At 38.0% G+C, this 24888-nt stretch overlaps 1 protein-coding gene across 1 annotated transcript in view; it reads right to left on the bottom strand.

Annotated features, from left to right (window-relative positions):
• Window positions 1–22518, bottom strand: part of lamb1b (laminin, beta 1b) — a 44747-nt gene extending 22229 nt beyond the window's left edge. The window contains exons 1-17 of the mRNA XM_036148966.1: window positions 22402–22518; window positions 21949–22115; window positions 16164–16299; window positions 13746–13819; window positions 10707–10895; window positions 10557–10620; window positions 8585–8787; window positions 8093–8213; window positions 7563–7751; window positions 5834–6010; window positions 5469–5581; window positions 5299–5378; window positions 3389–3524; window positions 3145–3303; window positions 1916–2049; window positions 1717–1837; window positions 1432–1618 (exon numbers count right to left, since the gene is read on the bottom strand). Coding sequence (XP_036004859.1) covers window positions 1432–1618; window positions 1717–1837; window positions 1916–2049; window positions 3145–3303; window positions 3389–3524; window positions 5299–5378; window positions 5469–5581; window positions 5834–6010; window positions 7563–7751; window positions 8093–8213; window positions 8585–8787; window positions 10557–10620; window positions 10707–10895; window positions 13746–13819; window positions 16164–16299; window positions 21949–22115; window positions 22402–22435 — 2284 coding nt within the window. The 5' untranslated portion in view covers window positions 22436–22518. The remainder of the gene's footprint in view (window positions 1–1431; window positions 1619–1716; window positions 1838–1915; window positions 2050–3144; window positions 3304–3388; window positions 3525–5298; window positions 5379–5468; window positions 5582–5833; window positions 6011–7562; window positions 7752–8092; window positions 8214–8584; window positions 8788–10556; window positions 10621–10706; window positions 10896–13745; window positions 13820–16163; window positions 16300–21948; window positions 22116–22401) is intronic.
• Window positions 22519–24888: the final 2370 nt, after the last annotated feature.

Raw genomic sequence — 24888 nt, 5'->3', positions numbered from 1 at the left:
AGAGCTAAAAGAAAAAGAAGGCTGCAAGGCAGACGCGGACCTCGCGTTTCTGCTGATGCGATTGTAAGTAACATTGGAATGGTTTCTCTCTCTGTGCATGTTCATACTTTCACTGTGTTAGTCATTGTTTGTACTGCCGTTTTTTCCACTTTTCGTTGCGTTCGCCTGTCTGCTAAGCTCAAAACAACTGCGCCTGGCTTGACGGAGAAACCAGAACAGCTGAGCATCTTTACGACAGTGCACTTTTACTTTCGCCCTCTGGGGGGAGCCTCGCTGGAAAATCAACCCCGGTTGCATAGTATACCTTTAACTAGCAAAAAGAGTCCATTTATGTGTAATTTTCTCTCAGGCCTTTAGAGGTTTGCAACATGAAGACCAAGAAACACGGCCGACAGGTCACAGATGAAGTTGAAGAGAAGTTTTAGGTTATAAAACAAGATCGCAGGCAGAGAAAATGTCAGAGATCATTGTTCGGTCCATCGTCTGAACATGGAATAGGTAGACGGCACAAGTACAAACCCACCAGGACGCGGCAGAAGGAACGCTAATCAGAGAGGCAGCCGAGGGGTAACTCTGGAGAGTTAAACTCCGGCCTTTGTGTTTGTTGTTTCTGCGTCATTATGGAAAACCCAGCCGTGACATGGATAATATGTTCTTTATGGGACAGCGGCAAGAAAACAGGAGTCATTGTTGAAATAAAGCGCGAAGAAGTCCCATGTCCAGCTTCACAAAAGCAACGAGGGGGACTCAGTGAACATGTGGAAGAAGGTTGTCTGGTCAGATGAGATAAAAATTTAACTTTTCCCCACAAGCAGAACTTTATGAGAGGAAGAAGACAAACGCAGCACATCACCCTGAAGAAGCCGTCCCAACAGAAAAAACATTGTGGCGGCATTTTTACTGATTAAATTTCAATAATTAGGTGACTTAATTGGAATTGGCAATTGGAAGCACTGGACTTTATTTTGGGGGTACTGGAGTAAATTGGCCTGAATACAGATGCACAGATTATTTTCAGGGCTTTTATGTGAGGTAAAATGTGAAAACTACCCATAAATACTTTTAAACCTTCCATTTTTACAACTATATGCTTGTTGGTCTATTGCAAAAATAACCCCAAACAACGTTAGCGTTTGTGGTTAAAACATGTGAAAAGGATTCAAGCAATCTGTACCTATAATTATTTTCCATAAGATTTATTTGGTTTCAGTGTTTTATGGAGTTTTTTATGTTCAGTTTAAAATTACAGATGTCGTAAAAACAAAACAATAGAGAGAACAAAATTAAAAATACTGTTGCACAAGATTTTTTTTTTTGTCCTCAATCAAACTAAACGTTATGCAAGAGACCAAAAATCGCCCTTAAAAGGCTCGATAAATGACCAGTCAAGACAAAAGTTAAACAAACACACAAAAAGCAGTGGCTACATACCCATGGCGCCTTTGTGCAGCAGAGCCGAGACGCTAAAGATGTAGTCGTTACAGATGTCCGTCATCGGGCTTTTGATGACGCTCCGGCTGCTTTCCAAACATCTGTAGCGCTGGAAGGTTTCCCACGCGTCCGCCCCCTCCGTCCCGTGAAACATTTCCATCTCTCTGACCCGAGGCATCAACACCAGCTAGAACAGACAGAAAGGTTATGGGAGTACGTTGGTGAATGAGGTCTTCTCATGATGCTTTCAGAGCAGATAAATAATTAGAAAAATTGCAAACGCACAGAGTCGATGAGCGTGTGTGGATTGTGGATGTGGCTGTCCGACGAGTACCGCGGTAACGTCAGGCGGATCGTGTAGTTCTGTCCTTTCTCCAAACACGCCGGGCTCACCAGCAGCACGTGCCTGCAACACACCTCAGGTTCAGTCTGTCCGGCATGTAAGGCAACGCCAGGCGGGTTGTGCGCTACGCCCCGACTTTACCTGGATCCAGGTGGGAGAGAGATCGACTGTTCATCCCCCCGCTGGAAAGAGGTGCTGCAGTGAGCGGCGTGGCTTGGAGGGTTGAAGACGGGACGCAGCACTCGAACGTTCGCCTCGTCCCACTGCTGCGGCAGCTGTCAACACAAACGGGCAGGAACTCGCTCACTGTTTGGCTCTTTTTTAACCCGTTCTGATCTCATAACGGCTCATAATCGCAAAGTTCACAGTTAGAGAGCCCCAGCACAGACTGAGGTTACAATAACGAGCATTAGATGCTATTTTTTCCCCTGCTGCCATCAGACTGTTGAACTGCTGTTGAACTGCTGATCTATAACCCATAAACTCTGCACAACATTCGCATATTTGCACATTTTGCATCATTGCATCTCCATCTAGCATTACAAATGCTGCCGAACTCTTAGTTTCTAAATGCATTCTTGCACTAATGCCCTTTGCACAATCAATTCTGCACATACAAATGGTTTTTAAAAATACTCACCTGTACACTGTGACTTTCTCCTGCATTGTTTACATTTCAATTTTACTTTTAAATCAATGCTGCACCTTATACTGTAATTTAAATTAATTTACAAGCTGAATTCTTGCACAAATGCCCTTTGCACAATCAATTCTGCACATACAAATGGTTTTAAAAATACTCACCTGTACACTGTGACTTTCTCCTGCATTGTTTACATTTCAATTGTTTACTTTAAATCACTGCTGCACCTTATACTGTAATTTAATTTTACTGCAATTTACAAGCTGTATGCAACAAAATTTCATTCTGTACGCACTCTGTGCATACAAAATGACAAATAAAGTTGTATAAGACTCTAAGATCAACATGCCAGCAGATTGTTATAAGGCTTTTTGTCATTAAACCATGACAGCTACAGATGTGTTGAGTTTGCTAAACTTTACTCTGACTGGTCAAAATGAGACAAACAGTGAGCATTTCATCAACAACCACTCCATAAAATAAAAGTTTATTATTAAAAAAAAGCCTGGTGTTAAGTACGGTGGAGGACCTGTGATGCTGTGGGCCTGTTTCTTTAATACAGGCCCTGGGAATCTAGCTAAACTCTGTCAAATACCTCTAAAATCTTCAAGAAAAATCCAACAGCCTCAGTCAAACAATTATCTATCAGAAACAAAATTACTGCGTCAACACAAGCAAGCAGCTAAGGCTTACTGCTAAAATAGGAAAGTCCTTTCTGCATGTGTACCTGTGGCTCATAACGAATAAGAATGTCATAATCCATCGACTCTGGGATGTTATTGACGTTGAACTCAATATAACCTCCTTCAGGCACACGAGCAAAGCCCATCCCGGTCCACGTGGGGCTTCGGTCCTGAGGGTAGGCCCTCGCGACGAATGTGACGCCCTGAGACACAGAAGGGATTTTTCACAAAGCTGGAGCAGGCGTGTCAGCAAAAAAAGCCACATTAAAACCAGTTTTATACACCCACAGGTCCGTGTTGGGCGTCCTCTGCTTCATACGTGTAGTGATCCAAAGCGATGAAGTAGAATCCGGACTCCACCTGTTCGCAGCGCCGTCCAAACATGTGATCCCGACACAAACACTGCCCCGAGTGGGGATCACAGCTACGGGGAGAGAAAGACGGCTATAAAAAAACGCAACATTGTTTTTTTTTTATCCTAGCAGATATAATTAGGAAAACTTAGATCAGTTTATTTAAATTAGCTTCTGGATATTAACTTCCCTTAATGTTCGATCTGTGCTTTTGGTTTAACTCTGAACTAAGTATGCAGAATTATAAACAAGTAAAACAAAGTAGCACTTAATTATACGAGTATTTGCAACAGTGATCAACATTTTTTAAAATTCACTAAAAATGCTTAAAAAAGCAAGAAATTTTGATATTTTTGAAACATAAAATTGCTAATATCATTAGCACCTAGCCTCGGTATGTCATTTAAAGACCGTACACAGACAGAAGCAGAAAGTTAAATTAAACATAGACCATGTGTGATGAAAAAGTGCACAAAACTGCAATAATCCAACACGATTCAGATTATGCGATACATTAAATTCAGGCATTCTGTGATTGAGAGACTTAAAGTTGGACAGAACTTGTAGCACAGCAAAGTTTCTGGTTAGTTCAAGGAATATATCCTAAAATCCAAGCTCAAAGCTGGTTTTCTATGATTTTTAAAAATGTCTTCACATTGCAGCGCCTCCTGGTGGCTGATTTTTGCCCATTTGGATATACTGTCTCCAGATCATATCTCCAATTTTGGACGTGAATTTATCTGATTCAACCTGCTCACCTTTTAGCCAGCTAGCTGCTAACTTGTTTACATTTTTTCACACATAAGGTTTTAATCTTTCGTAAATTAATAAAAAATCGTTCATTATTAGTCTATTTAGCTTAATCTGAGAATAATATATACAAGTTTGTAAACCTTTCAGGCTTAATCTAAAATTAGATTTTGCTAGGTTTTGCATTTTTTGCAATCTATCAAAAGAACTACACTGTAGCTGGCTTATCTTATCTTATGCAGAATAAGATAGGCTTATATATTTGTACTTATAAGGTTTTGAAAGAGTGATTTATGGTTTGAGCTTATTTTATGAACAAAAATCCTTTAAACAAAGCCAGCGCAGCACGCTTTGTTGAGCGTTTGTGAATCTTAAAAGTCTGAGTAGTGTTACAGGTCCTCTGTTCAAATCCCATGAAAGATGGCTTCTTCAATAAAACTTAAGAAACTGGAGACCTCCCAGTTTCTTAAGTTTTATTGAAGAAGCCATCTTTCGCGCAACTGTGGTACCCTAAAAAATGTTTTCTGATTTGAAATCTCTAGATAAAGAGGAATGTTAATTTTCTAGGACAGTGTGTCTCAGCTAAATTAAAACTAGGGCTGGGTATCATCTAGGATGAGCTGATTAGATACGATTCTCGATACATAGCTCAACTTGATTTGATTTAACTCCAATATCGATATTTATTACTTTCCAATTAATGCCCAAAGTCATTCAATCAACAAAACCAGCAAAATATTGCATTTATGTTCAATGTATTGAACACTGATATATAAACAGGAAAATAAAGTGCATTTAACGTATCACAGAAACCAAAAATTTGCCCAAACGCCTTATTTTAGGGACGAAGGCGCTTCTAAAATCCTGTCGGCAATTCCGCAAATTCATCTCACTTTCACTTCCTCGCTGTGAACAGCAATGGATCACCTTAATACCGCCCCCTAGAGGTTGGGAGGTATATCGATATTGAAAGTCAGAATATCGATATTAAATCGCTTTTAAAAATATCAATATTAACCATTGTATCGATTTATATGCACAGCCCTAATTAAAACCAACTTATTTTTGCTTGCTTGTTTTTCTGGTTAGACCCACTTGTTGTTGATCGCTCCTCCCTGGTCGCAGTCACAGGGTCTGCAGCCGTCCATGTCGTTTGACAGACCCCAGTGCTCTGGCTGTTTGCAAAACAAGAAAACAGACGAGTGAGTGTCGTACACAAGGTGAAACTGCGCTCACTGAATGAGATTTTGTCTGCGGAGTCGTACCTTGCACTCATTGCAGTTGTGGCCAGTGACAAGTTGCTTGCAGAAGCATTGTCCTGAGCCTGAATCACAGGGGTTTCCTCCTGGCATCGTTCCCAGTGGGTTGCAGGTACAGGCTGCCAAAAATATTCCATGAAACAATGCAGCAGCACATCTTTGGCATCATGTTTCAATAGCATGAATATGTGGCAATTATAACACAATTGTCCAACGTGACGTGTTCCAATTATTCTTTTGCAATTTCAATATTCCAGAAATTATTTTAACTATAATTGCAAATTATAATCTGCACCTCTTCGTCAAGATCGCTTTTATAGCTAAACAAAAATATGAGCCAAAAGACAGAAATACCAAAGTGTTGAACTTACGCAGGCACCCATCCGGCCCTTGTCCCAGTCCATAGTGTCCCTGTCTGCAGTGGTCGCAACGCTCTCCCTCCACGTTGAGTTTGCAGCGACACTGACCCGAGATCAGCCCAGCGGCCACGTCGGTGCGCGGGTCACACATTCCCCCCCGCAGAGACCCCTCTGGGTCACAGTTACACGCTGTAAAGACAAGAACAATTGTTTTAAAAGGGTCTTAAGAGTGAAGACTTCCAGGAACCCAGGGATTATAAAGAGTGAGTATAATTACTCGATATAGATATTTAAAATTGACTAATTCCATTTCTATCAAAATTGAGGGATCGGAACTCCAAGGAAGGAGAAACCCATTCATTTTATTTATGGTGCAGTGATGGCATGCTTGCTTTGTTGCCCGCTATTTGGTTATCTTGATGTTATCTGACATATTTTTTGTTCTGAATGATTTTTCTTACTATTTTCATTTGTAAAGCTCAGTTAATTTCTATTCGACTTGCTCTTGGCTCTCCCTGAACTCCTCGCTTTTGATGGCCACAGCAGGTGCTTGTTTTCCTTGCCACATTTTGCCCTTAGTTTAAGACTTGTCACACCTGGTGCTTTTCTTTTCATTGCCACATTTGTCTCAAATCATACCTATCAATACTAAAACATGTATAGGATAAATCAAATCAAGACATAAATAGTAACAGAAACTAGCTGCACAAATTAATCAGAGAAGTAAAGAAGAAGTGCGAAAATGGTCTGTCATATTGCCCTTATTTTTCTTTCTTCGGGCCACATCTGGACACTTAGTGCCACATTTCGTCTAAGTTCTTGATTGCCACACCTCTTCCCATTTTTCATCATGTCTGATTGCCATATGTGACAATCCAACTTTTAACACTGTAATCTAGTTTATGATGGCCACACCTGGTTCTACCTGGTCCTAATTTCTCATTTTCCCACTTTTCCCAGTTACCGATGGTCACACCTGGTCCTAATTTCTGGTTTTCCTATTTTCTCCATTTAGGGATTGCCACGACCTGCTCTAATTTCTTGCTGCTGCAGATTGACATAATTTATAATTGCAACCACTTGCTTCCAATTCGTAATCACTGCACTTTTTGCCAGTTTTAAATCACCGCTTCTCGTCCCAATTCATTCATATGACTAACACTCATGAAAGTTTAAACATTTTGTCGTCGTTTAAAAATGTTAGACTGAAATTATTATGGGTCCCCTAAAGATTAGCACATTTTGGGGTACTTTATATATAGCACCTTTCATTTTAGCTTGCAGTACTTCTCTCTACAATCATGCTATAACACCACCTTCAGTCTTTCCAGTATACTTAAATATATACATAGATATATGTATATATTTAAGTATATAGATATGTTTATATATATATATATATAGACCACTAAGAATGTAAATGAGACATCATATGCCCATTCCTATTTCCTTTTTTGTATTCTTTTTTTGTATTCTTTTTGATCCATTGTCTATATGAAGATTCACAGTATATAACTAAATGCACCTTCCCTACTCTGCACCTTCTTGTATGAGCCGATGTGACGAGTGAATTTCTCCATTGTGAGATCAATAAAGACTATCTTATCTTAAATTTTCTTAATCCAGCTGGTAAGAGGACCTCCAGATGGTTGTAGCTAGCAGGAAAATAAAGACCTCCTGGAAGAGGACAGCTTCATACGTTTTCACAGACAGTTTGTGTAAACAGGGGGTGGTGACGTACGTTCACAGATGTTAGGGTCTCTCAGGTCTCTGCTGGGGTGCTGGTAGAAGTGAGGCGCACACTGCTCACACTGCCGGCCCACCGTGTTGTGCTGACAGTCGTCACACACGCCTCCGCTGACGTTACCGGTTGAAATGAACACGGTGAGGTTGAAGTGGCACGATGTGGAGTGCTGATTGCACTCACACCCTGGAAAAAAAGATGCCAAGAAGTGAGACAAGCGATGAATGATACAAAATAAGTCAGAAATCTATTTTTTGATATTGAGGACAAACATTCACTGTACATATTTACTTGTTTCAACTCAAGGTTTTAAAATGACAAATAAACCAGGAGTTTAACGGAAATATTTCAGCTTCTTTGACCAATTTGCTTGTTGAATTGCAAACAATTGTATACATTTGCTTGTTTTTTTTGTGATAAAAATGTACGGTCTGGATGTCAGTAAATACAAAGCAGCTCATGTAAATCCACTCCATCGCAAAACACCGACCAAAAACAGCCCCGCTGATCTGTTTTGACGCTCTTACTTTTGCAGGCGTGGGTGTTTCGGCCCTCTGCAGGTCTCCACGGCAGGTCGTGGTAAAAGTCCTGACAGCGCTCGCAGTTCAGTCCCTCAGTGTTGTGGTTGCAAGTGCAGCGGCCATGAACCTACATGCAATGATGAAGACCAAATAAAAAAAAAAAAACTTTACTAATAAAAAAACTATGGGATTTTTGTTATATATAGGATATTTTTTAAATATTTCAGAATCGTAGTCGACTTTAACCAGAAAAGCGACATTGCTGCTTTAAACTATGAATGTTTTGACACAACTGGTGATGAAAGTTATTAGAAAAGTTCCTTAAGTTGTTAAAATTAGCTTGTTAGATGCTTCAGAAGTCCTTCTTGGCTTTGAAATAAAAAAAATTTTATGTTCTGAAATAAATCCTAGGTTAAAAAATACATTCAAAACACGATTCAACTTGTTAATGGAAAAATCTGATAAATACAAAGCCATATAAAACAGTGTATTACGTACCATGCCCTCAGCTCTGGCCAGTTCTGTGTCTATAGGCGCACACTCAGAGGCGTGGCCGTAGCAGAAGCAGTTCCCACGGACGACCATGTCGTAGAGGGCGTAGTAGTACTTCTCTGTCACCTCCTCCCGGGAGTCGAGCAGGTTGTCACCCAACGTGTGGAGCTTCAGGAACTTCACCCTGAGGTTTGTGATCTTCAGCATGTCTTCAAATATACAGAAAATGTTTTTATTTAAAACGTCACTTCAGTATCTGGGAAAATGTACTTTTAAACAAACAGTTTTCAAACGAATGCAATTAAATGTAAAATATTATGGATAGCTACCAGTAACCACATTGATTCCTTCAACGTGGTCTCTGTAACCATCAGTAAACTAAACTCACTCTTTTTAAACCATTAATATTTTAGACTTTTTTTAAATTATGCTAAATAACTTAAAGGAGCACAGCGCAAGTTTCAGGATTCTTGCAGAAGTCTGCCCCCTCTGGCAACAAGTTGAAATTACACCAGTGTTGCACATGTGCATGGGAGAAGAGGAAAAGTATCTGCCGCTGCGACAGTACAGGTCTTTTGTTTAGTGGTGTAATGTCTTCTGAGGTAAGAAAGTTATAAATATTATCATAAACCTGCGTTCACTCGCTAATGCGTCAATGGTGGTAGAGATTGAAGAAAGTAGCCAGGCGAACGAGCCTGCAGCGCATCACACTCAATAAATACGACCTGAATCACTTTCTCATGAACTGACTAATGGAGCCTATAGAGGCAATTATGGTAAATAGGTGAAGACTCATTTTACATTTAAGGGCATATATGTGAAAGAAAAAAAATTTACCTTTAAACTTGCACAATCCTATAAGTTAACTTACTAAATCACTTATATAATTGGTTCTATTTTAGTTATTAAAAATTAAAGCAAGTTAAATATACATGTATCCACTGGTTGCTGTTTTATTACCTATTTTAATACAGTGAGCTTCATAATAGGCAAGGCAAGTGTATTTATATAGCACTTTTCAGTAACAAGACGATTAAAAGTGCAATAATAATAATAATAGCTATTATTGTTGTTTTCGGTTTTAGTCAACTACTAGAATCCCTGATTTGAAGTTGAATTTTATTAAATGTAGACTTTGTTTATTAAAAATAAGATGGACACCACTGATAAACAGGAAACCTTTAATATTTCCCAAATGAGAATGTAATAGGCCAGTTTATAGGAGGAGAGTTCCAAGTTTTCTCTGGATTTTCTGCCTTATTCTTCAGCTGTTTAGTTTTTGAGAAAAAAAAATTTTTGGTTTAAGAAGAAATAAAAAAAAGGTTTTAATCTTTTAGGCCCTTTGTTGCCAGCACTGTCAGTGAGAAAAAAAACGTATTCCCATTTATTTGCCTGAAGCTAGGAAACATGCCAGCAATGACAACGTTTGAGACACAGAATCTAATATTTTAGCTCTAACAAGGTGATTACAGACGAGTAATTTGCTGGAAACTTTGCACAAAGACGATCTGCAGGTGGATGATGCATCTCTCACATCCCTCATGAATATAACACATTTAAAGTCTTTTCATTTTATTCCACTGTGCGACAAGACGAAGAGGAAACACAAATATTATGTAATTTTTTTGGGAGTAAAGAGATACTTACTGTTCATTGCACACAACTGTGATCAGAAACTGTCTACAAAGGGTCTCTGTGTTGCGTTTGTGACTGAGAAAGACAAACTGTGTCTCAGCGTGGATGCAAACGGGTTTACAAAGTCCGAGTTGCTTCCGTATGTGAAATTCCCCTCAGCGCGCTTCCTGCCTGACCCCTGATCCTGCAGCTTTGCTGTGGGAAGCTGCACAACCGACGACAGGAAGCTACAGGAAGCCATTTTTATTTGGATTTCTCTGTGCTTAAAGTTGTCTTAATGAGACTTTGCAACCTGAGTTGTCTGGTGGAAACATGCTGTCTATAATGAGCAGATGCAGCTTACTCTGTATCCTCAAGCTATAGGGGTCCTCAATCTCAAAGGCAGGGTCCAGCACCCGAAATATCACCTAAAACAACGAGAAGAAACAATCAAAACCGGACCAAACAAGTGCAAAAAGGGAAAAAAAAAACACACAATTCAAGGCTTGTTCACCTCTCCCTCTGTGGATGGTTCGATGTCGGAGTAGCGGGAGTCACAGATGATATCGTCCACTTTGTCAATGGGTCCAGTGGAGATCCCGGGGAAGACAGACTCACAGTCGTAGGCAAAGTATCGATAAACCTGCCACGTGTTCCCAAAATCCATGGAGCGCTCAATTATCATGGCAGCAGGACGAAACGTCTGTGAACACAAAAGCTTGTTTAATTAAACTTATGATCATGAGAAATAAAGTGTTCATTAGATCATAAATCTTGATGCCTGGAAATGGAGCAGAACATGATCTAACTTGGGCAACTCAAGGTGAAACAGCTAAAAGTTTCCAGAAGCAGTTTTCAATATTTATTTAGATTAGCTTAAAAAATAAATAAATAAATAAATAAAAAGATTAGCTTATGTGGAAAAAATGGACAAGAGCACCACTGAAAGATTTAAGGCAATTATTAACATGGTCTTGTACTACAATTAGCTCCTGTAGCTTGTTCACATTGTTAGGAAACTAGAGACGAAAAAGGTGCTAAAAACTAGAAAGCTAAAAACTTACCCTAACCCAGGGAAAAAAAAAACCTTTACAGAGCTTAATTTAAAAAGTTTTTGTTCAACTAGAAAATAAATACCGTACGTGCCACAAAAAACAATTTCACCCTTAGGAAAAGGATGGTTTCAGAAATACCTACTCTACAAACCTTATGTGGTGAAATTAAAGAATCCAACTTTAATTGGATCTATAGGTGTACAAAAAAAGAAAAAATAATAATTTCAAAATTTACTAGCTTGCAAAAACTCAAGCTTTTTTTTTTTATTGCTGCTGTAAACCGCTCCCTCCACAGATATCAGCATCCCAGGAAAAAAATTTGTAAAAAGCTTTGAAATAAATTAATCTTTTATGGAGGTAATGTAATCTCATAGGGGAAAATCTAAAAAACAACACACTCTGCATCTTAATCCAGATGTCTAATTTTTATTTATTCTTTTATCTGTTTTTGAATTATTTTTATGATTTCATTGTAAAACACTTTGACTGTCTAGAAGGGCCATAGAAATGCATAAATTCATTTTGTACTATTTTGTGCATTGTGAATATAAACATTAGCAAAGGGTGGGTTCTCTCTCCACTCCTCTTCTACTTGTACACAAGTGACTGAACCTCAGCAGACGAGTATCCTCAACAACACTGTGGATCACTTTCTATGTTCCTATGAACCAACCTTTCTCTGGACCTGAGGTGATCCTCACACGCTGCTCAGAAGAAAGCCCATCAGAGACTTTACTTCCTGCTGCCACACAGGAAGTACAACCTTCCACAGGAGCTGCTCAGCATCTTTTACACTGCCTTCAGTCTGTTTTGTGTTTATCTATCACTGTGTGGTTTGGCAGAAAAGGTCCAAACTGCAACAAAAACCTAGAAAAAGCTGTTCCTGCGTAACAGCGAGTGAGAATGCTAATCTGCAGAATGATTGAGCAGAAGATGCAGAAGAGAAAAAGTAGCTGAAAAACATTGAAATCAGATTAGAAGATTTTTTAAAAATTGAAGAATTTGTAAAAAAAAAATGAAGAATTAGAAGAAATGAAATAATGTGAAGAATGTGAAGAATTTGAAAAAATTTGAAAGAATTTAAAAAATTTGGGGGAAAAAATGGAAGAATTTGAAGAATTTGAAAAAATGTGAAAAATTTGAAGAATTAGAACAATTAGTACAATCAGAAGAATCGAAAGTATTGGAAGAATTTGAAGAATGTGAAGAATTTGCATTGATTTCTATGGGAACAGCCAAAAAATCGCACAAAAAGTGAAATATTTTAAAAAGTGTAAAAGTTAGCATAACCATAAGATAGAACAGTCATGCTGGTAACGAGCCGAACGTTTTGATACCAAAAATGTTAAAATCTGTTGAAGTATGCGGGAGTAGTTAGATGCCGACGGAATAATAATAAAGAAAAACAGGAAAACAACCTGATTAGGTCTGCAGAGAAGCTCCACCAGGCTGACCTTCCCTCCTTCCAGGACTTGTAGAGGTCTAGAGGATATGGGCAGCTAGCATCTCTGCAGACCCCATACATCCTAACCCTAGTCACAAACTATTTAGACTTCTACCTTCAGATCTTCACTGCAGAGGGCTATTTACAAAAAACAGCCGCTACAGAGACATTTTCTTCCCCCAGGCTGTCTCTCTGATGAACCCTTAACAGTCAGCGTGACCCTATCGATGTAATTTTTTTAAAAGTAGTATGCGTCTTTAAAAGTTTTTTTTTTCCTTTCTGTATATTTTTACTAAATATCCTGACTGAAAGCAAAGCAGACCCAGAGTGAAATTCCTTGTATGAACCAACTTGGAGATTAAAGCTGATTCTGAAATCTCTCCTTCTGGTTAAAAACTCGCTATGTCGGTATTTCTTCAGCAGAGCTAGAGAGCAAGATAGCTGGTCTAAATGGAGATACATTGATAGCTTTACATAATAAGCTGCTCATTTTATTTTTATATTTTGCATAGTTAGCTGGCTAAATGTTTATTAAGCTAGCTACCTTAGAAATTATTTTGTCCGAAAGGCCATATATTAATTTTGTTGTACATGTCTTAGAAAAAGGGCAAGCTAAAACAAACTGAAGCAGTCTGCGTACATCTGTTCATGCATGAAAAGAAGACTGTAGATGCATCAGATCTGAACTCGGGTCAGTTCCTGTTAAGATTTTGTGCGCCTTTTTTTAGTCTTAGCTGTTTACATTTTAAAATTTGCCTAAACATTTGAACAACTAACAATAAAGCAACTGCTGTAAGGAACTGGATGCTGATTCTTCCTGCCATGCCCCCAGGAAACAGGATGTGAAGGAATTGGGAAAGCGTGTCCTTGAGTGTGTTTTGACTATGAGTTGAAGCGCATTATTCAGAGGTCAGAAGTATCCTTCTCTCATTCCTCCTCTTCCTCTTCCCACCACTCTCAGGAGACCAGAACAGCTTTCTGAAACTGTCTCATTTATTCCTGTCTATACGTAGCATGTCATACGTGTGTTTGATGTGTGAGATAAATCCAGCACCTTGAAGGTCATGATGAGGTGTGTGAAATGAAACTCGGCCTCCAAGTCCAGCTGGATAGTTACATTCTCCACACCTGCAGGAGAGAGACCAGACGGGAAATTAAACATTTACACCTTTACATTTGCAAGAATTTAAAATGTGAACCTAATCCAGACTCTTCCACGTCCAAATATGCGGATGTTCTGTTCAGGCAGCTGAGTTGGTTTGTCCTTTGGCAACATCCAGATATGTAACTAATCCTTTTAAGGTCTGGTTCTGGGATATGTTAGATGAGGTATTTGGAAGTAATGTAAATGGAACAAAACAGAAACAAGCAGAGAGACGAGGCTCCTAGCAGGAACACAAATGAAAAAAACAAATGCAGCTTTCGATAAACCCATCCAAAAGCAGCTAAGGAGCTACGAAGGAACTTCAGGACTGCTGCAAGGGGATTAGAAATTCCCATGTTTAGGCTAATGTATGTCTGCAGCTTCCTGCTGTTTCACAGCCATCTGCACCACTGGATTCTGCTCCAACCATGACTCATACCTCTGACAGTTTCCCACCATTCAGAAACAGTGTGTGCATCTGCGGCACAAATGCATACATTATGAGTATACGATTTATGAGGCATCCCACTGCCTGGGAAACTGCTGTAATGTGATTACAATACAACGATGAGATGCTGATCCATGTTTTTATAGTTGGAGTCCTAAACAGAACACATTGCTAGTTTATGTATAAAAGCTGTAAATCAACAATCCTAAGCTTCTTTTGTGTTTTTACAAGTTGCAGCTTGCATATATCAGTTATAGGAATCTACAATTATAGAATCTTGGGTATAATTTAATTTAGTAGTGTAAACATTAAGTAAATTTATTTATTTAGCTATTAATAACATCACTGAATCCAGCCAAATAACTTATTTATAGTTATGCAGTAAATTAGTGTCAATGCTGCTTCACTGGTCTCACAAGATTTCAGGGAATTTCTATATAACATTTAAAATAACATTAAAGATAAAAACTTGCATACATTTCTGTTTTTATAATTTAGTTAATTTGTTTTCATTTTAAGTGTCTGAATGGCTGACTTTTTACACATGGTACTGATTGGTTTGTAATTTTTTTGCCAGATAATCTGTTTGTCTTGTATGCTAGTTAGCTAGCTGTTATTCAACTAGCTAGTTGAACACTTTACACTCTGATTACATTTATTCAACTTTTCATTGTGATTTTTCTTTTTTGTACATTTGTACTAAATATTCTGACTGAAAGCAAAGCAGACACAGAGTGAAAATCCTTGTATAAATTAATTATACATTTATGAGCTAATAAAATTCTGCAATACACTGTTTTACAATTAAGCTATTTAGTGTAAGTGATAACCTCTCACAAATCAATGTTTCAAACAAAGGAATTCTGTAATTAGCATAAGTATTGACAAATGTGTGAACAAAACAGTTTTCATATGAAAAAATTATGTCCATCTGGTAAGCGATTTAGTGTAGTAACTACTGTATGTGGCAAGCTAATTGGCATGCTAAATACCTAGCATGCTAATTAGCTAGCAAGCTAACTGGCAGAGTAGCTATTTATCATAATAGCTAGCATTTTCAATTACATTTTTTCAATTCAATTTTACTTATATAGCGCCAATTCACAACACATGTTGTCTCAAGGCACTTTACAAAGTCAAATTCAATCAAATAATACAAATTAGTCAAAAAGTTTCCATTTTAGCATGATCCTTGAAATTATTTGTAAGCACGGCTTATTGTTTCATTTGTACTTATCAATACAATATCCTTTTTTGTATGAATTGTTTGATATAATTCATATTTTGTTGCTAAAATGCTAAAATAGTGCTTGAGAAAAGAATATCATCAAATTAACTGCAAACCTGAAGAAACAGAAACAGTTTGTAATCATTCTCTGGCCTAAATAGATAACGTGAAAAACAATTACCTGGCACAAGGTACAACTTGGTACAATAGAAACAGCTTTTGATAATCCTTCGGCGCAGGAAACAGAATTCCTGCAGTATCCTGTGTTCAAAGTGAATTTCCTTCCTGTGAGAAGATTATACCTTAAAACTGGTTTTCTTTTCCAAGTGGAGGTCTTTGGATGCTTCCTTTTTTACACTTAAAAGTCCTTTGTATGGTTTAGTGATAATACATCCGTTTCCTACAAGCACACCTGTTCTCCTTAGCTCACCTGTAGCCCCCCCCCCCACACACACACACCACCACAGTCCCAGATTGGCTGTGTGAGGCCTCTCTGTGATCTACTGTCTGCTCATTATGGGCTCAGTTCCCACGAGAACAGCCTTACTGAGTTTTCACATGGTTTCTAGTTTGAACCCAGAACAGTGAGCGAGAGTCCCTGAATTTGAGTCTGTAACGCAAAACAATTGTTCTCTTTTGTTTTGTTGCTCACCATTCTCAGACTGCCACCAGGTCTTGAGACGGTTGTAGGCAAAGGTGGTGACCACGTTCTCGACGGTATGGCTGATGGAGTTGCTGTCCTCATCAAACATCTCCCTCGAGTCACACATGAAACATTTCTTCTCCTCCTGACGGACGGAAAAAAGTAACGAGTTGGTCACTAATACTATCCATATTGCAGAGGCAATGCAATTCACACAGGCACAAAACAGTGAATTCCAAAAATACAGTAACTTTTTTTGATTTATAATCTAGATATAAGATTTGATTTTAAGTTGTCAGATTTTTAGGTAACAAATTCAGGAAAATGTTTGAATTTTACAAATATTTGCAAAGTGATTTGATGGCTCATTATTTACCTAATTACTTTTTAAATACATGGAAACAAAGTTATAAGACAACTATAAATTCAAGTGATCAGTCCCTACTATTTTTTTTCAAGTGGATTTATTTCCTTAAATGCAAAAAGGAAATAAATCCAGTGATATTAGCAACTTTTACTCAGACAATTGTTCCTTTGTTAAAATGTTAACAAAGGAATGTTTTTAAACTGAAGTTTCATAACCAGCCTGGACATTTGTTCGCTTGTGGAGTTAATTTTGTGTCCACACGCAAAGGAACTTTTGAAAAACGGCCCAGGAGGTGAGTTAAAAATTGGATTAATGTAGAGGTTTCTTTCTGTCTCAGCACTAAACAGCCTTTATCAATTAAGGTGTTAGCAGATCTCATTATGATGGAAAAGATCTGTTCCGTACAAGGTTATGTAATTGATTAATAAGCCTTTTCTCATGGTTTGTTCCTTGAATTTTTAAGGTTTTATGGCGAAAATGTTGATTATTTTACAATGGGGCTACACTGAATGAAGGTAATCATGGCGAAATTGTTAATTATTGCGACCGATTGATTGCAATAATTACACATTTTCCACTGTTCTCCATTTCTGATCTGTCCTTACAGTGCTCACCACTCTGTGCGCTTCATTATCTCTGACCCAACCAACAGCATTTGTGTCAGACGTGAGCATCTACTGCACTGAGACTCCATCACATTTTTTCGAAGATCTTATTTCCATGCAATACGGCATATAATACAACTGGAAACAAAAACTAACAAATACTGAGTTGCAAGAACTCAGAAATCACAATATAGTGTGCAGTCCTAATTTACAGCTTTGTTAGGCCAATTATTTTCTCTTTATCTGCTTAAGGTTTTTCCTACAGTAAAACTTACATTCTTCCACTATGCTACAGTCTATACTTGAGCTGGAAAATGTGAGGCCAGTTTTGAAAGTAACGTTTAACTTTTCATCACTCGCTCTAATGGCCTTCGGCCCACATTTTCACATTCTCACCCCTTAATGTCTCAGTCATGGAGCTCTTGAATAACCGAGAAAAATATCTCATTTTCACCAAGCTCTAAGCCAGCAACGGTGAAAGCTGAGCAAGTCCAGTTAAATGGGTCCATTTAGCTGTGCTTGTTGAAAAAACATCTGTCACTTGGGTCCAACTTCCTTCCCTCCCTAATCTGCAGCTCATACTTGAGGACTGTGCTCATCCTCGGAAAAGCTCAGTGTGACTGCGCCTTCATAAAAACACTATTCACACACCCATAGCCACCCCGAAGGAGGGATGATAAGAAGAGAATATCCCATCGTACACCCCCTTTTCTTATCCGCACAGGCCAGGGATTGTGAGCCACACAGAGCTTTTATTGTGGAGGGGAATGTCTGAACTCCTACTTGATAAAACAGCAAGCAGACGTCATGCATGTGTGCATCCTCCCACACACACAGACACAGTATCATCTTAAAGTTTCATCTCTGGCATAACGACAAGGAAATCACGCTTTTAGTGTTAAATACTTATAAAAAAAAGCTTCAATGATTCAAGCACATTTGCCGACGCTAAATGACCTCTCTGTGTTTCACGGTTTACACACAGTAATTCACAGTCGTAAAATGCCATCTTCAAGGCCACAAGGGGAAAAAAAAAACCTTTAGCTGCTTTCAATGACCTCCACATGAGTAGAGAACTAACTTGCTTTGTTTTAATAGCTGAAGAATTTCTAAACTCAGTTAACTTGTAAGCACAGTAATTTGTTTAATCAAATATGCCAACATAAATAAGTAATAGCATTAGTGCTAAAGTGCTGAGTTGAGGGCTGTGTTTCTGACCTAATGTCTTAATAGTAGGAGTTATGAATTCATGGATAGATCATTATTTTATAGAAAGAATATTCAACACATTCATTAATATAGATGGATCCATGCATCCATCCATCTAGTCATCCATCCATCCATCTAGTCATCCATCCATCCATCCATCCATCCATCCATTGAATCATCCATCCATCCATCCATCCATCCATTGAATCATCCATCCATCCATCCATCCATCCATCCATCCATCCATTGAATCATCCATCCATCCATCCATCCATCCATCCATCCATCCATCCATCCATTGAATCATCCATCCATCCATCCATCCATCCATCCATCCATCCATCCATCCATCCATCCATCCATCCATCCATCCATCCATTGAATCATCCATCCATCCATCCATCCATCTAGTCATCCATCCATCCATCCATCCATCCATCCATCTAGTCATCCATCTAGTCATCCATCCATCTAGTCGTCCATCTAGTCATCCATCCATCTAGTCATCCATCTAGTCATCCATCCATCCATCCATCCATCTAGTCATCCATCCATCCATCCATCTAGTCATCCATCCATCCATTCATCTAGTCATCCATCCATCTAGCCTACTTAAGGGCTAACTGTTTATCAAGCAAGTTAGCTTTTTGCTTTGAGCTGCTTTTAATCACAGAGATTACACTTTTCATAATTAGTCATTCAGTAATTATATCAGAAATTGCTTATTATTATTATTATTATTGTTATACTACTAGTAGTAATACTACCACTACCACTACTAACAATAATAATAACAATAATAAATCACTTAATGAGCCATACTAAATAATTCTGTATTTATGTAAATATATGGATATTGTGTCTCTGCTCTGTCTTCTCTAACCCTCAGTGGGTCGAGACACTCTGTTCATACTGAGCCTGGTTCTGGTTCTGCTGGAGGTTTTTCCTTCCTGTTAATGGGGAGTTTTCCTCTCCACTGTCACTTCATGCTTGCTGAGTACGAGGCATTGCTGCAAAGCCATCAACAATGCAGACGACTGTCCACTGTGGCTCTACGCTCTTTCAGGAGGAGTGAATGCTGCTTGGAGAGACTTGATGCAACCTGCTGGGTTTCCTTAGAGAGGAAACTTTTTGACCAATCTGTATAATCTGATTGAATTTGACTTTGGAAAGTGCCTTGAGATGACATGTATCATGAATTGACGCTACACAAATAAAACTGAATTGATTATACTGTAAATATATGGTAAAAGTCTGAAAATTTGAGGTGTTATGGATTTATGGAAATTGGAATACACATTTTCGTTTGAAAGTGGTCAAGAAAAACTCCAACCATTGCATCAATAATACAAGATACATTCTGTATTATGATTAAACTGTTCCTGACTTGAAATTTCACAATACCCCACACACTGAGAGGAACTACAAAAGCAAAGTCTCATGTTACCTTTTTATTGTAAATTATGAACCCCTGGTGGACGGGCTCCTAAGCTGTAGTTGTTTTACTATTAAACCTTTACCTCACATCTTTAAGCTCACTCACCATTCAATATAACAGTACTGGAGCTTTTAAACAACCCAGACAAATGTTTAATGTTTATTATCAAGCTTTAAGCCAACTATTTGTTAGTTTATTTGATCTTTTTCTCATCGTTTCCAACAAAAACAAAGTCAAAAAAACTTTTTTTAACCTGGTGTTCTGTCCAATTAAAATAAAGTTTCACAATCTAATTACACAATAATAACCTCAAACTAGCCTTTTCAGAGTTAATTTTCTTTTCTATTATTTTCAGTATCAAAATCATCTCCCTTCATGGGGCATTGTAGTCTGCAGGCCACAGATAAGGCAGTAAACATCTGGAAGACTTTCTCACACTTTAAAATTATCTCCATAATGTTGACTCAACTATTTTGAGTAAAACGCTTCTGTAGTCGTTTAAGGTCATTTTCAATAAATCTATAAAAACACTGAGCGCCCTCAGACTTTCCAAGATGTTTTAGAAAATTCCCACAACCTTAACATAAGGTGATTTATTCAGGTTATTTATACTGAAACCAGATATGGACATACTATGAAAAGACTATCTTTCCTGCAATTCTACATTTAATTGGACTATAAGTCTGTAACTTTTTTTTTTAAATCAGAAGTTTGCATACACGTCCTTACTATTTGCTAGGGCAGCCTTTTAAACAGTTTGATCTGGATTAAATGTTCTAAGAATCCTACCACAAGCTTCTCACAGTAGTTTGCTATATATTTGGCCCATTGCTCCAGTGAGAACTACAGTAATTGGCTCAGGTTTTTAGGCTGCCTTGCTCTCACACATCTTTTCAGCTCCGCCAACAAATTTTCTATTGGACTGAGATCAGAGTTTTGTGATGGACGGTCCAAAACATGGACTTGCTTGTCCTTAAGCCAATGTTTAGTTAGTTTGGTGGGCATGGTTAGGCTCATTCTGCATTTAGAATACCTATTTGTACCCAATGTTATATTTTTCTGGATGGTGTTCTGATTTTGCTTTAATATTTCAACATAAAACTCCTTTATTAGTCCCTCCTGCAACAAAACGTCCTCACAATGTGGTTGGGACCATGTTGCTGGTCGGGGGAAGCTTGCAAACTTCCCCCTTTTTTTCCTCCAAATGTAATGGTGGTCATTATGGTCCAATATTTAGTTTTCAGTTTCATTAGAGCAAAGACATGTCTCCAAAAATGGTAGTCTTTGTCCCTGAGTGTTTCTGCAAATTGTAATTACGCTGCTCTTAGAGTTTTGGCATTTTGCTAGCTCCAGCCCATGCAGGGCTGCTTTCACTTTGGATAATGACGCCCTCACGCCAGCTTCACAGTGTTTTTTACTTTTGTCCTGGGGTTAATAGGCACATTTCCCACCAAAATATGTTTATTTCTGAGACCAAGATCCAAGATATCTCCTTCCTGAACAGTAGGAAGGCTGGCTATTCCGTCTGTGTTTATACTTGCATATAATTGTACAAATAAATGTGGCGAGTTGGAGATTATGTCCATGGATGAATCTGGAGGGAGGTCTATAAATCACTTCCTGATACCTTGTCTGACGTCTTTCTATTTTTTTAATGATGTCACACAAGAAAGCAGTGTGTTTGGGCCTTTGCCTTAAAGTACATCCACTGGTGTCTCTTTAGGTAGGGCCATAAATGTATCTTACAAATTGTTTGAAGGCACACTAACCATTCATTTCTAAATGTTAAGAAATTATTAGGAATCTCACACTTCACAAATAGAAATAATTTGATTATCCTTAAAAGGTACACTGCAAAACCTGAACTAAAAATAAGTTACATTTTCTTAAAATTAGTGTATCTGTCCTTGATTTGAGCAGGTAAATAAGATTATCTGCCAATGGAATAAGAGTTTTGCACTTAAAATAGGAACAATTCATCTCCATCCTCTTATTTCAAGTGCAGGATGTGTAATTATCTTATTTTAGGGGTCAAAATACTCATTCCATTGGCAGATAATATTATTTACATGCTCAGATCAAGGACAGATACACATTTTACTTATTTTTAGATCCGTTTTTGCAGTGTAGAGGGTTTAAACGGAAAAGTGTTTTTGTCTGAAGCTCATTCCTTACCTCCAGGTGCCCTACAATGCAGAAGCGCTCGGGCTGCTGGAGGCCGCAGGTGGAGGAGGCGGTGAGTCTGTGCGCCCTTCCGATCAGCAGGTCCCCCGTGGCGGGGTAGCAGCTGCCCTCAGTGCACACATCTGCAAACTCCTGTCCCCTGGCAGGACAGCACACAGCTGCAGGGAGGAAATTCTCTGTTAGAAAAAAAAAACATCCCTACACCCGTGCTATTCAATTAAATAAAAAAGCAAATCTCTTCACAGGAAGGTTATTGTTTCCAAAACAACAATGTTTGTTCAGTAGTTTAACATTTACTGGAATACAGCATATGGTTTGCATTACATGCGCTGCTGCTGCCGCTGCTGGTGATGAAACTGTTTGGCAAACTAATGACATGTTTTTCATCCCAGTCGAGCCTCTAAGCAGAACATCTTTTGCAGTGAAATTAAAAGTTAAACTCACCCAAAGCTGTCAGAGTGAAGATGGCGACCCACATATCCCCCCGTTTTTTTTTTTCTTTTACTGGAAAACCTTGGAGAGTCTCGCTCCAGGCGGCCGAGGAGTGTGTGGAAAGTCAAGAATGAAGGGAGTAGTCTTGAGAAAAGTTCGCATCCCATCAACTCCACCCCGCTGTCAGCAAAGGTTTCACAACGAGGTGCGGAAAACAAGCCCACCATCTGCTGGCGGAAGTGGATAAAACACAAGAAGACCACTGGGAAGTCTCAAATAAATTAGCATATATTAAAAAGAGAACTATATATATATATATATATATATATATATATATATATATATATATATATATATATATATATATATATATATATATATATATATATATATATATAGTTATTATTTTATACTGTATATTGTTATACACTGCTACAAGCATTATATACACTGCTGTTATAAATAATGACAGTATAATACCAGTGTATTTTTTAGCAAGGCTCCTATAACAATCTTTCAATCCACAAATAATATGGTGTATTTGGCTCTAGAGTTCATCTGGATTAGCTAAATAGGAACAGATGAGTTTGAAATTATTCTCCTCTTGTGTTTAGCAGTGGTTCCTTTTCTTTGGAAAACTGCTCACATCAATGCCCTTAGCTTTTTCGCATTACAACTGCACATTTAGATATATTTTATCAGAGTTTTAGAGCACTGTTCAACACAAGTGCTCTCCTTCCAACTCGGTTTAGATGGATGGTCATGCTTTGATAGGTTTGTAGTTCTGCCACAGTGTAGATTAGATTAGACCAGTGTTGTATAAAATACTGAAATCTCGGAGTCAAGTAAAAGTATAGGTACCTCTCCAAAATATGACTTTGGTAAAAGTCCAAGTCACTGACTGAAATGTTACTTGAGTTAAAGTCTTAAAGTATCTGAAATGTCTTGTACTTAAGTATGAAAAATACTGTAAAAATAGATGTACTCAAGTAATGTAATAAAAAGTATAAGTAAAAAGTAAAAATAAGCAAATGCAGTTTGAATTACATTTTTTAGATGTTGGTCAAATTCACTTGAAATAATATAAACAACCAAGTGCAGGAGAAATTTAGACCAAGTCTGGACAGAAAATACAACCTTTTTGTAAGCTTTCAGATTTCCTTCTTCAAGTAAGGTCAGTGCTAAGCAACCAACACACAACCAAGTGCAGGTAAAGGGGGTGTATACTAAGAATATGGTGAAGTGATAAACCAGGCTTAGTTCACCTATAGGAAGTGGTAAATCTGCTAATAGATAAACCTGCAGGTTATCATTTAGTTAAGAAAATTAGGACTCTCTGCTATTAGATGCTCTACCTATACCACAAGGTTAATTTAACCTGCTTTACTACTGAACCAGCTTCTTATCCTGTTGGTGGTGATGAACAAACCCAGGAAAGTCCCGACTTTGTTGCAGTCAATCAGTAGGTGGAGTCAAAACACTTGTTCCTCTCTCTTTCTTTTTGTAACGAGTAACTAAACCAAACATTGAAAATGTAATGGAGTAAAAGTATGCAATTAAGTTTAGAAATATAGTGAAGTAAAAGTAAAAGTTATCAAAAAAAATGTATACTCGAGAAAAGTGTAAAGTACTCCAAAATATACTTAAGTACAGTAGTAAAGTATTTTTACTTCATTACTATACAACACTGGATTAGACACAACTATATTGTTACTACACATGTACAGATACAGAGCAACATACAGAGCATCCGTGCAATAAGCAATAAGTGCATGCCGCATAAATAGTATTACGCACAGTATTCACAAATGAAAACCTATACTGTTTATTCCCTAATATTCTCCGACAAACAGCTGGATTTTAAGTAAGATCAATTTTACTAATTAGGCAACCTCTGAAGGCAATCAGTAACATTTATTTCAGTTATCAGAGTAAAAGGGGCTGAATAAATTTTAATTTCACAGTTTTCACATAGTTTTTGTAAGAACATTTGAAAACTGTGTATCCTTTTTTTCTCATTGCACGGTGATGCACTACTTTGTCTTTTCTATGAGTGAAAATCCCTATACGGTGTGGTAATGTTGGTAGTTATTACATGACACAATGAAAAAAGGTTGAGAAAAAGTTTTTTTTCCAGAAAAAAACCCTGCAGACATCCTTGCTTTGCATCAAATTGTCTGACAAGAAAACTGGTGCCAAGAAGACAAAAAAAAAAAAAAAAATGAGAACTTCACTTTTAGATGTTCAGTTAGTGTGAAAAAGAATTTGGGATGTCGAATATTGCTATTCAAGCCCTAAAACCATGTTCTACTGAGAAGTAGGCTCTACAGAACTGGATTGCCACCAGGACAGAACTTCCTCAACCTCCCAGCATGTGAGTGCGAGCATATCTATAGCGAGGAGAGTCTTTGCACAACAACGTTGCAAAATAGGAATAGTTTATTTCTGTCTGACAGAACTACTACTACTACTACTTTTTGTATTTTTTTATTTTTTTTA

The sequence above is a fragment of the Fundulus heteroclitus genome, chromosome 17 (genome assembly GCF_011125445.2).
Source record: "Fundulus heteroclitus isolate FHET01 chromosome 17, MU-UCD_Fhet_4.1, whole genome shotgun sequence".
In the NCBI taxonomy this organism is placed as follows: Eukaryota; Metazoa; Chordata; class Actinopteri; order Cyprinodontiformes; family Fundulidae; genus Fundulus; species Fundulus heteroclitus.
The sequence above is the reverse complement of the archived record's forward strand: the minus strand, read 5'-3'. Positions and strand labels throughout refer to the sequence as shown.